Genomic DNA, 12,322 nt, shown 5'->3' on the forward strand with positions numbered 1-12,322 from the left:
GACTCATTGGAAGTTCTTTGTTAAGACCATTGCATGAATAGAAGCCATTGAAGGATTCTCATATGCATCCTTGCTAACGGGATTGCTAAAATAGCTGCTGCCACCAATCCTAGAACTTTCAATACATCTGCAGCTGGTGCTCTGTTCTTTGATATCAGGGACATAATGTGTTGGCGAAGAATACAAATTCTTTCTGGTGGAAGACGAAGAGTGGTGGTTGATGTGTCTAATTCTGTCCCTATAAAAATTATATGCTGTGATGGCAACAAGGCAGACTTTTTGAAGTTGACTGTAATGCCTAGCCGATCGCAGAGTGTCAGAGTAGCCTCTCTCGCTTGAAGAAGTTGATGCCTGGTGGTGGAGGTAAGGAGCCAATCATCCAAATATGGAAACACCTGGAATCCTAGATGCCTCAGGTGAGCCGTGACCACTGCCATGCACTTGGTGAACACTCTGGGGGCCGTAGTGAGACCAAAGGGCAGAGCTTGGAATTGATAATGATTGGCTCCCAGCTGGAAACGCAGGTGCTCCCTGGATGACCTGACCATCTTTATGTGGTAGTACGCATCCTTGAGATCGATTGAGCACATCTAATTGTCCTTCCCTAGAAACGGGAGTATGGACTGTAGTGTGACCACACACACACACACACACACACACACACACATGAAACAGCCCCCTCATTCACTAACATACTCACCCATTCATCCATACAAGCAAACACACACACACACACACACACACACACACACACACACACACACACACACACACACACACACACACACACACACACACTCCTATGGTAACTCTGTCATTATTCCCCCTACTGCTACCTCTCAGGCAGACACACATTCACACAAACAGACTCACACACACACACACACACACACACACACACACACACACACACACACCTCCTAACCCTACCTTACCACTAAACTCCTCACTACCTACCTCTACCATGATGTATGACTACCATGACAAACAAGGAGTAGCCATGCTGATTTACATGGCCGAGCAAGGCTTGGTGTGTAGCTGTCTTTCTGGAGGCAGTTCTGGGGCAGAGAGAGAGAGAGAGAGAGAGAGAGAGCACATGGCTAATTAGTGTATGCCCCTTCCCTGAACTATTTCATTAGAGTGTAAGACAGCCACGGTGGCAACCCAATAAAGTCCTGCATGTCTTCATGTTACGGCTGTCACTGAATACCAAAAGGTTACCTTGAGATGTACATAGTTTTTAGCATGCACTTAACTGCTAATTCATGTTTTATTGTGAAGAGTTGTTTAGACTCCATGAATCCCACTAGTAAAATGTTGGTAAAGTTATTCTTTAAAAACTGAATGCCCGACAACTTACATTTCTCTCTGGCTCAGCAACCTTGTTGCTTATTTCATAACCACTGGAATTCTGCTGTGTCTGTTGCTTCATGCACTTGGTCTCTTCTGCCTTTTCTGTAAGTGAAAGATTTCTTTTGCAGGTTTCTTCCATATGTTGCTGGTAGTCATCATTTAATTTATCCTGTGAATCACATTTATGGTATAATGTAAGTGATATTAAATTAAAATATACTTAACAAATGCTCCATTACACTACCAAAAAGAATGGAAGCACAAAGGGCCATAATCAGAGACAATTTTTAAATACCACTGTAATTTACTTAAAAGTTAATAGAACAACAGGTTTTCTATTCAACACATATTTTGTAAATAATAAGCATGAAAAAAGAAGTTATGTACTCACCATAACGTTCCATGTGAGTTGTTCCATCTCTCCTTCATTCTTCACTGATGGGTTCGGAGCCAATCCTCGGCTCCGACACGGCCGACTAGCAAGCTCAAAGTTCTCCAGTAGCTCGAGACCCAACCCCTTATCCCACAATGCACTGCTGGAATTACCTCAGATCTTGTTTGCTGTGTACCATATTGAAGTACAATAATTATTCTGCCTAGGAATGAAGACACATTGAAAAACCAGGATGAAGACAGCCTCCCGGTCAACTGCCAGCCAGGAGGGGGAAGGATGGAGGGATGTGAGAATGAAGGCGAGATGGAACAACTCACATAGAACGTTATGGTGAGTGCATAACTCCTTTATGTGAAGTTGTTCAATCTCGCCGTTCTTTCTTCACTGATGGATAGCATCCCTAGCACCCTGATCTTGGGTGGCTCATGGAAGTACACTCTTCAGAACCGTAGAACCAAATTAAGCCCTGTCCCTGGAGGCCTTATCCACTTTGTAATGAGTTATAAAAGTGTGAGGTTTAGACCATGTGGCTGCTGTGCAGATGTTGTCCAAAGGTAATTTGGCTTGAAAGGCTGAAGAGGTAGAAACTGCTCTGGTTGAATGAGCATTTACCTTACTAGACAAGGGCATATTATGACAAGAATATGTGTAGGTGATACAATCTGACAACCACTTAGACAGGGTTGTTTTAGCAACTGATTTACCTTTCCTGGTCTTAGAAAAGGACACAAACAGCTGATCTGATTTCCTAATGTCTTTGGTTCTGTCCAAATAAAATCTAAGCTGTCTATGAACATCGAGTTTATGCAACATATATTCCAATTTGTTGGTATGATTAAGGAAGAAAACGGGCAACTCAATGACTTGATTAATGTTAATCTCAGAACATACTTTGGGCAGAAAGGATGGATTTGTCCTGAGAGATACTCTGTCAGTATGGAAGACCATGTAAGGGGGCTTGATGGAAAGGGCTTGGAGCTCTGACACTCTACCAGCTGAAGTGATGGCTACTAAGAAGATAGTTTTCCATGACAGAAATTTTAGTTCACAAGATGATGCAGGCTCAAAAGGAGGAAGAATGATACATGATAACATAAAATTCAAATTCCAGGGGGAATAAGGTGTCTTCACTGGAGGCCTTATGTGAAAGGAACCTTTTAGAAAAGCCTTAGACAATTGGTGAGCCATAATATTCAAACCATCAATTCCTAGATGGAAATTAGATATAGCAGCTAGTTGTACTCGCACCGTAGCCGCCGCTGCTCCTTTGTTGAAGATTTCTGTCAAGAATTGAAAGATAAAAGACAATGGGGCTTGATAAGGGTCAATGTTGTGGGAAGAAGCCCAAATGGAAAATCTCTTCCATTTACTACGATACAATTTTCTAGTGGAAGGTTTATGGGAAGCCAACAAAATTTGACTAGTGTCATGGGAAAGATTATAGAGCTTGGCTATGTGGGGAATTGGAGCAGCCAAGTAGTTAGCTTCAGTGTCAGCAAGGATGGATGAAGATCCCCAGACGGATGTGTCAACAAGTCCAGAACTGGGTCTAGGATCCATGGATCTTCCAGAATGTGATGGTAAAGAAACGGAAACCAAATCTGTCAAGGCCAATGAGGGGCTATAAGGATGATCATCCATCCTAGAGACTTTGCTTTCTGTAAGAATTTGGGTATCAGGGGAATTGGTGGAAATGCATAGAGGAGACCTGGGGGCCAATCGTGGACAAGAGCATCCCTCGGGGAGTGACCTGGTGTGGGAATCAGGGCAAAATAGCTTCTGCATTTGTTGTTGATGTGACTGGCGAACAGGTCACAGGAAGGCTGGCCCCATTTACAGAAGATCCTGTCCGTAGTCTCTTGTTTGAGGGACCATTCATGGGGCAATAAAATTGCTCTGCTCGGTCTGTCCGCTATGACATTGGATTTGCCCGGGATGTGCATTGCTAACAGAAAGCGCTGGGATGACACTGCCCACTGCCATACTCTGAGGGCTTCTCGGCAAAGGGGATAAGACTTGAACCCACCTTGCTTGTTCAGGTACCAGACCACTGACATGTTGTCTGTCTGTATTGCAATTGTCCCTAGAGGAAGAGAGTCCTGAAAGTATTGCAACGCTAGAAGTACTGCTCTCATCTCCAGGACATTGATATGAAGATGTGATTCTTGATCTGTCCATGAGCCTTGGGCAGTCTTTCCCTAAAAGAGTCCCCCCCCCACCCTATCAGGGAAGCGGTCCGTGGTCACAGTGGCAACTGGAGGAGGGAGCATGAAGGGATGTCCTATTGTAACATGAAGAGACGTCAACCACCACTGAAGATCCTTCTTGCAGGAATTCGTTATCAGGATCATGTGACTCATTGGAAGTTCTTTGTTAAGACCATTGCGTGAATAGAAGCCATTGAAGGATTCTCATATGCATCCTTGCTAACGGGATTGCTAAAATAGCTGCTGCCACCAATCCTAGAACTTTCAATACATCTGCAGCTGGTGCTCTGTTCTTTGATATCAGGGACATAATGTGTTGGCGAAGAATACAAATTCTTTCTGGTGGAAGACGAAGAGTGGTGGTTGATGTGTCTAATTCTGTCCCTATAAAAATTATATGCTGTGATGGCAACAAGGCAGACTTTTTGAAGTTGACTGTAATGCCTAGCCGATCGCAGAGTGTCAGAGTAGCCTCTCTCGCTTGAAGAAGTTGATGCCTGGTGGTGGAGGTAAGGAGCCAATCATCCAAATATGGAAACACCTGGAATCCTAGATGCCTCAGGTGAGCCGTGACCACTGCCATGCACTTGGTGAACACTCTGGGGGCCGTAGTGAGACCAAAGGGCAGAGCTCGGAATTGATAATGATTGGCTCCCAGCTGGAAACGCAGGTGATCCCTGGATGACCTGACCATCTTTATGTGGTAGTACGCATCCTTGAGATCGATTGAGCACATCTAATTGTCCTTCCCTAGAAACGGGAGTATGGACTGTAGTGTGACCATTCAGAACTTTTCTTTTCTCACAAATTGGTTGAGTCTGCTGAGATCCAAAGTGGGTGTCCAGTCTCCTGTTTTCTTATGAACCAAAAAGAATCTTGAGTAGGTTCTGAATCCTATCTAGTCTGCCGGGACTGGCTGGATGACTCTTTTTTTCTAGCAATCAGCGTATGTCTATTGCTGTTTGTCCCATTTGACTGGGTGGAACGTCTGGGATTTTTTTGACCGGAAGGGGCTGGGTGGAGAATGGTATGAAATACCCTCTGGAAATGATACTTTGTACCCAACTGTCATTTGTTATATTTAGCCAGGCTTTTGGGTACAATGATAAGCGACCCCTGACTGCCTCCAGAGTAGGACAGCCAGGCCTCCCTTCAGGAGCACTGGTAGGATTGACCAGAGAAGTGATCTCTGTCACCCTGGTGTTGCGGACCCCCTTTGCCACGAGAGTGGCGTCTTCCATTGAAACCCCCTCCTCTGCCTCTGGAGGGGGGCTCCCCACATATGTCTTGAAAGGCTCCTTGGGCTTTCCACAACCACATCTTTCCTCCCCTCTGACCTTTAGGAAAGGGTTGAGTGGGGGTGGAAAAACGGACTCCGACGGCAGACAGAGTCTTTCGTTCTTGCTCACACCTGGTCAAAGCCTCCTTCACCTTTGGCCCAAACAAAGATGAGCAGTCAAATGGAGTATTAGTAAAGGAAGACTTGAAGGGTTCTGGGAAGGAACAGAGTCACATTCAGGCATGCCTACGGAGAGTGATTCCTGTACCTGCAGCTCTTCTCGAACCATCAGCTGCGTAAGATACGAGATGCATGGACGAGCTGACTATCGAATTGAGGGTAGAGAGCTGAGTGGCAATCTTGTCAGATACACTCATAGCTACAGCACCCTGAAGAGTATCTACCAACTCCTTAAGGAGATCTTTCTGCAGTCTGGTAAAATGTGTCAAGTAGTTCAGTGATCTGAGTGAGAAAGTCGCTGAACTGAACATGCGTTTCCCATATCTATCCATGATCCTAGATTCTCTGTTAGGAGGATGGATAGACAAGGAAGTCTCAGACATTTCCTTTTTGGTGGCTGCCACCACCACCGCCATGGCATCAACAGGGACTCCCTTGGTCAAAAAGGACTTATCCATGGGGGGCAGAAATAAACTTATTAGGCCTGCTAGGAACAGGTTCCATAGATTCTGGTGACTCCCACTCCCTACTAGAGACAAGATCCATAAGCTCATCGTAGGGTGGAGATACCCAAGAGATGGAAGGTTGAGACCCAAATGCCTTCAGGAGAACCGACTCATCCTCCTCGGTAGGGCTCTTGGACTGCCAATCACCCCTCTGCCTAACAATTTCAAGAATCTCCGCAAAGGAGATGTCCTTAGAGGGGGATCTAGGGGACCCTTCTGATTCATCCAAGTCAGTGTCCGATGTGATAGACTCCTGGGGGAGTCCAAATGCCTCCTCTTGCATAATCTCTTCCTGGGAACCTCTTCGGGGGGAACTTCTGGAGAGGTCTCAGAAAAGCAGGGAGCACCCCTACGCTTGGGATGACCGGAGGAGACAGAAACTGACACAGGCACTTTAGGGGAAGAAGAGGCCAGACCTAGAGATGAGGAAGTCTTGGGAGACAACACTCGCCTCATGGCTTCGAATGCACCTTGGCTCCGATGAGAAGGAGTCGACGGATCTGATGGAGCCGCAATCTCCTCCTGCACTGAAGCCATGGGCTCTGAGCCTGAGGTAGGAGCCGAGCTCACCCGAGCTGAGGCCCGAGAGGAAAAGTCGGCACCAACAAGTCAGTGCCGTTATCCTCCCCGGAACCGACCGGAGAGTGTCGGCTCCTAGAATCTCTGGTCAGTGCCGAGAACATCCGAGCAGATGGAGCTGATGACACTGGAACAGGTGTCGGCTCCAAGGGATCCACAATCATCAGGTTGGCCTCCTCCGGCTCCAAAGGTCCGGTATGGCTCGGAAGAGGAGCAAACAATTCAAGAGTAGTGGTCTTCAGCTCTGACAGTTGGGTCTGAGCCAACAGCAATTTAGCTAGGCCTGGTGTCTTTAAGAGTTTCTGAACCAGCCACTCCATATCCAGATCAGAAAGGCTGACAGAGGACCTGGAAGAGTGAACAGATGGAGCCGACTGGAGCAGTACGGATGGAGGTTTTTCGGCAACTGGTTCCAGAGCAGTGTCCCGGTTCTGAAAAGAACAGACTGTTGACTCTGAAGGCAGTGGAGCTGAAGTCACCACACTTTCTGACCTTTTTCCTTTTTTAGACCTAGATTCAGAGGAAGATTTGGATAATTTGCTGACCCCATCCTGGTCAGACAATGCCACAGAAAAAGGGTGTTTGATAATACCCCTATCAGTTAACTTCCTCTTCCTTTCTGCAAGCACTCTGGTGGAAAAGGAATGACAGATACTGCATGACTCTTGCAGGTGCACCTCACCCAAACAATAAACACACTACACATGGGCATCCGTGACAGACATTTTCTGTCCACAGTCTGGGCATTTTTTAAACCTAGACTTTGGATTTTTATCTTTTTCTTCAGACATGTCACAATTTCCTCTAAAATGGAACACACTATTTAACTATGAACTATTTTAGAATCTAACTAACTAACTCACACAAAACACACACAGCCCAAAAGGGGCAACTAACAACTATATCAATATAAACAGGATTAAGTAATCCAATAACAAGAGTCCCAAACAGGGAACACTGACTAACAACTATAAAAAGAGATCCTAAGGCCAAAGGGCCGAAGGCAAAGAAAGATTTTACTGAGGAAAGGAGGTTGAACACAGAAAGCAACTATCCACTAGCTAGTAATATCTAGTATTATATAGTAATCAAAGATATATAAAAAATTGAAATATAAAACTTGCTGAAAGTTGAAAACTCCCAATAACAGTCTTGAGCAACGCTGGAAACCAAGAGATCCATGCCGCGGCAAACTAGACCTGAGGTAATTTCAACAGTGCATTGTGGGATAAGGGGTTGGGTCTCGAGCTACTGGAGAACTTTGAGCTTGCTAGTCAGCTGTGTCGGAGCCGAGAATCGGCTCCGAACCCATCAGTGAAGAATGAATGGCGAGATTGAACAACTTCACATCTCTAGTTTCTGGCATAATTAACTGACTATTTGAATTGAGTAGAAGGATTCATACACTGGTCTTTGGTCTCAATTCCCAGGAGGCACTGGACAGACTAAGGGAAGCATATACAACTTTCAGTATTCTTTCTAAGGTAGTAAAGGACATTGAGCAGCCATGTGGTAGTACATTTGGCATGATTACGTTTGTCACCAGGACCTCCTGCTGGCTCTACATGAGACATCTTTCAGGGTTGTGCACTTCCTCTTAAGGTTGTCTTGGAGACTGATGCCTTGGTAGTAAACATGTTTCTTGTACAATAGGAACAAAGAGTGGACATGACACTAGAGATCCTTTGGTGATTATTCTATTTACCCATGATGCATTAATGACCATTTCTAAGTCTTTGAAGATGTTCTACAGGAAATCTAGACTCTGATCCAGTTGTCTCTTTCACATTCATCTTTAGTTACAGGTGTTGGGGGAATCTCCTTTTTCTAACTAGTGTAAGAGCTTCCTCACATGCTGCTACAAATCTTCTTTAAGATATATAGGTGTAAATCTTGGACCTAAAATCAAACAGGTTTGTGACAATCTTTAAGTTGAGTTAGGTCAGTGGCTGGAATTACACAAACAGAATGTTAACCCATGGACCAGAGAATCTCTTTGGTGAAGAGGATAATTCTCCCTGACTACATATACAAGGAAATTCAAACCCAAAAATCCAGTTGCACTGCAATACTTAGTTATAACCGTGTCTTCCCATTGCTGCATTTTTTCTGCCACCTGCTTGGTAACTGTGATCCTTTTAACTACTCATTGTATGCCAGTAGGGTAGTCATTAACAACCTAAAACTTATCTTTGTTACAGATTATTTGGTGCAGACTTCGATTTTCATTTATGTTTTACAGAGGAGTTCAAACCTTCACAAAGCTTTTACCCTTCTCTAACTGAAACACATTTTTTATGTATAATGCTATAAACTTAGCAGATATATTTATTAAAAACTTAGCGTTCAACAACTTACATGTGTTTTTGGCTCAGTAAGCCTGTTGCATACTTCATAATCAATAGAATGTTGCACTATCTGCTGTTTTATATTCTTGGACTCTTCTGCCTTTTCTGAAACCAAAAGAGATGCTTGACGAATGTCTTCACTTTGTCGTAGGCTGTCATTATTTTGCATGACCTATGAATTATAGAGATGATGAAAAGGTAAGGAATGTATAATAAAATTTTTTAATACTTTAATATTCCTTCATATGCAAATATCACCGCATAGAATTCACTAACTTGAAGAAGATTTAAATTCAGGCCTATGTCCGGATTTAAAAATTTCAAAACGGATAGATATAAAACAGTATATAATAATCTAAAGTTCCCCGCCTTTCCTGTAACTAGTCTAGTCCAGGTACATATTTGCTGTATCAAGGACTCTTTGTAAGCTTCTGAGCCCCCCAAGCCTTTATGTGTTGCAGGGAAGCCTTCTAGCTTATCAGTGGGAGTGGTAAGCATTAGGTAGCCTATCTACCACAAGAGGAGTGGTTCCTGGCCCAGAGATTGTAGTTATTGGCCATTTGGGCAGATTTTTTCCATCTCTGTCAACGTTCTGGTTTAAAAGCCACACTTGCGCTTGTTTCCCACCTTTCTTGTAACTAGCCTAGTCCAGCTACAGAGTTGCTGTATCCAGGACTGTTGGTAAGCTTCTGAGCCTCGCAAGCCTTTCTCTGTTGGAGAAAACCCTTCTAGCTTATCACTGGGAGAGGTAAGCACTAGGTAGCCTGTCAACCACGAGAGGAGAGGTTCTTGGCCCAGAACTTGTAGTTTATTGACCATTTGGACAGTTTGTCTGTCTTTTTCAACTTTCTGGTTTAAAAGACCGCATCTGTGCTTGTTTCCCATCTTTCCTGTAACTAACCTACTGGGTAGCACTATAAAGCCTTAAACTGATACAAGCCTTCTAGCTTAGAAGAGAGACTTTGGAGTGATTAAGTATCAGTTTTCTGTACTTTCTTGCTGTACTTAACTGTTTTCTGCCTAAATGCAGATTTTCCAGCATTTATTGTGATTTAAAGGCTTGTTTTTTTTCACATATTGTACTTATTTAACTGCCTGCACTTTTAAAAAGTTGTTTTCTGTTTAAATAATTTGTTTAACTGTTGTAGGCTACACACTAAAGTGTGATAGCCTTTTCTGATCACTTGTAGTCGTTTAAAGCTGTTTTAAGTGCATTTTTTTACTGTTTTTGCCTTATCGTTTCAAAAAAAAAAAAAAAAAAAAAAAAAATTCCTTGTTTCCCGCCTTTCTAAGCTAGTATAGTCCACTTTTAAGGCTAGTGCTGAATTCAGGGCTGTGATACTAGTTTCTGAGTTGCCCATACCTTACTTGGATAGAAGGAAGTTTCTCTGTTCACCTGTGAGAGAAGGGAGCTTTGAGCAACCTATCTGTCCCTGGAGGAGTGGTTCCAGCCCAGACATTAGTAGTTTATTGGCCATTTTGGGCTAATTTCTATCTCTTTCATTTCCCTACTATAAAAACCGCGTTTGCACGGTTTTACGCACCGGGCAGTGCTGGTTAGCTACGGTTAAATTATTCCTGGCTCCACTAAGTCTCCTCTTCAGTTTTTCACTTTAAACTAGTCTAACTCTCAACCTAAGCACTCAAAAAGCATCTTACAGCCCACCACTTGCTCAGACCTAATAGCAAGCATTAATATACCCTGACATTGATTTCTCAGCAGGGCAAGGCTCTTTATTCACCCCTCACCAACCAAGCGACTAAGCAGCTCACCCTACTATTCAGGCATGACCAAAGGGCAACTTCAGGTGCACTCTCCAGTCCAGCTGGTGAATCTGGGTATCCTGAGGCAATGTTACAACTGCCTCATGTACACAGACAGCCCTCTCCTCCTACCACAAAACACTAACATATGCAAGAGATGCAATTATACAGCCAAAGTGGAAGCTAAGCTGTCCTACTCAAGACTGGAACAGACAGTCAAGAGGAGAAGGTTAACACTTGCATCACACCTCCAGCCGCACACAGACTTACTAAAACAGCACTGGCAAAAAAAATATTTATTTATTTTATTTTACATTTGTTGACCGGGATAGTCTGACTGGATGCATGTCCATTTTCAGCGGAGGCCCGGGGAGAAAAGCTCCAAGGGTAAGCAGATACAGCATTACATAATACCAGCATTACATATTACAAACAGACTATTTACAGAGATTACATAAGTAAGCAAGTTAAACAAGTTCTACAGGTTACAGTTAATCCTGAGCACAAGTCAGGATTAAATTAAATTACACAGTAAACTGGTTAACAGATTTTTACACATTCTAGAGAGAGTTAGCCAGGCTTGATACATTGACATAGCCAGTTAAGTGACAAATGTTGTTTGAGTCTAGTTTTAAATTGACCTAAGGTGGAAAGTAAGGTAATATCAGCTGGAAGTGAGTTCTAGGATCTACTTACAGAGTTTGCAAAGAGAGAATCACCGGCTGTGTTATTCATTTTGCTAGTCTGAATTAGTAGTTTGTTAGAGGATCGAAGCGGTCTAGGATTGTTATAGGGGGTGATAATATTTTTAAGTGCAGGGGTATTGTCCGGATTATAGAGGATTTTATAGGCCATAATCAGTTGGTTATACTGGATTAGGCTGGGTAGTTCAAGCCACCCAAGCTGATTTAGATTGATGCAATGATGTGTCCTAAAAGGCAGCCCAGTGGCAAACCTGGCAATGTGGTTGTAGCAAATTGAGAGTTTGTTAAGGACAGTCTTGTTTAAATTCGAGAGTAGACGGGATGCATACAGAAGGGTTGAAAGAAGGTGAGAGTGAGCTATGGCAATTTTAGCTGGAGGGGTTAGGAAGGCTTTTATTCTGTAAAGTGACCCTAGTTTTTTATTGATGGTTTTGATAGTTTGGTTAACATGTAGGTCAAATTTTAGATTATTGTCTGTGATGACACCTAATAGTTTTGTAGATAGGTCAGGGGAGATTATTGTGCCATCATTTGATTTTATGTTAAAGGTGAAAGCGGTAGACCTACATGTTGGTGAAAATAACAGCATTTTAGTTTTTTTGGGATTTAGGTTCAGACGATGTTCAGAAAGCCAGTTTTCTATTGTATTAAAGGTGGTCTGGGTAGCTGACCATAACTCTACTGGAGATGTGGCTGAGCAAATCAGTGTAGAGTCATCAGCATATTGGATACAGCTGACTTTTGAGATGACAGTATAAAGGTCGTTAATGAAGATGGAGAACAGCAAGGGGCCCTAGTATAGAGCCTTGTGGTACTCCAAGGGTGTTAGGTAGAAGGTTAGAGAGTTTGTTCTGCCAGAGGATAGCCTGCTGTCGACCATTCAGGTAGGATTGAAACCATTGGAGGGCTCCAGTATCTGGACAGAATGTTTGCAGGGTGTCGATTAAAAGTTGGTGATCAACCATATCGAATGCCTTGGAAAGATCCAAAAAGAGGGCTGAGGATATA

The 12,322-nt window shown here is 43.4% G+C and overlaps 1 protein-coding gene across 1 annotated transcript in view; it reads right to left on the reverse strand.

The window, feature by feature from the left end:
- Positions 1-12,322, reverse strand: part of LOC122805298 (girdin-like) — a 1,431,879-nt gene that overhangs the window by 315,181 nt on the left and 1,104,376 nt on the right. Inside the window, exons 18-19 of the mRNA XM_044075386.1 lie at positions 8,857-9,018; positions 1,361-1,522 (exon numbers count right to left, since the gene is read on the reverse strand). Coding sequence (XP_043931321.1) covers positions 1,361-1,522; positions 8,857-9,018 — 324 coding nt within the window. The remainder of the gene's footprint in view (positions 1-1,360; positions 1,523-8,856; positions 9,019-12,322) is intronic.

This window comes from Protopterus annectens, chromosome 6.part1 (genome assembly GCF_019279795.1).
Source record: "Protopterus annectens isolate FY-2018-M chromosome 6.part1, PAN1.0, whole genome shotgun sequence".
In the NCBI taxonomy this organism is placed as follows: Eukaryota; Metazoa; Chordata; order Ceratodontiformes; family Protopteridae; genus Protopterus; species Protopterus annectens.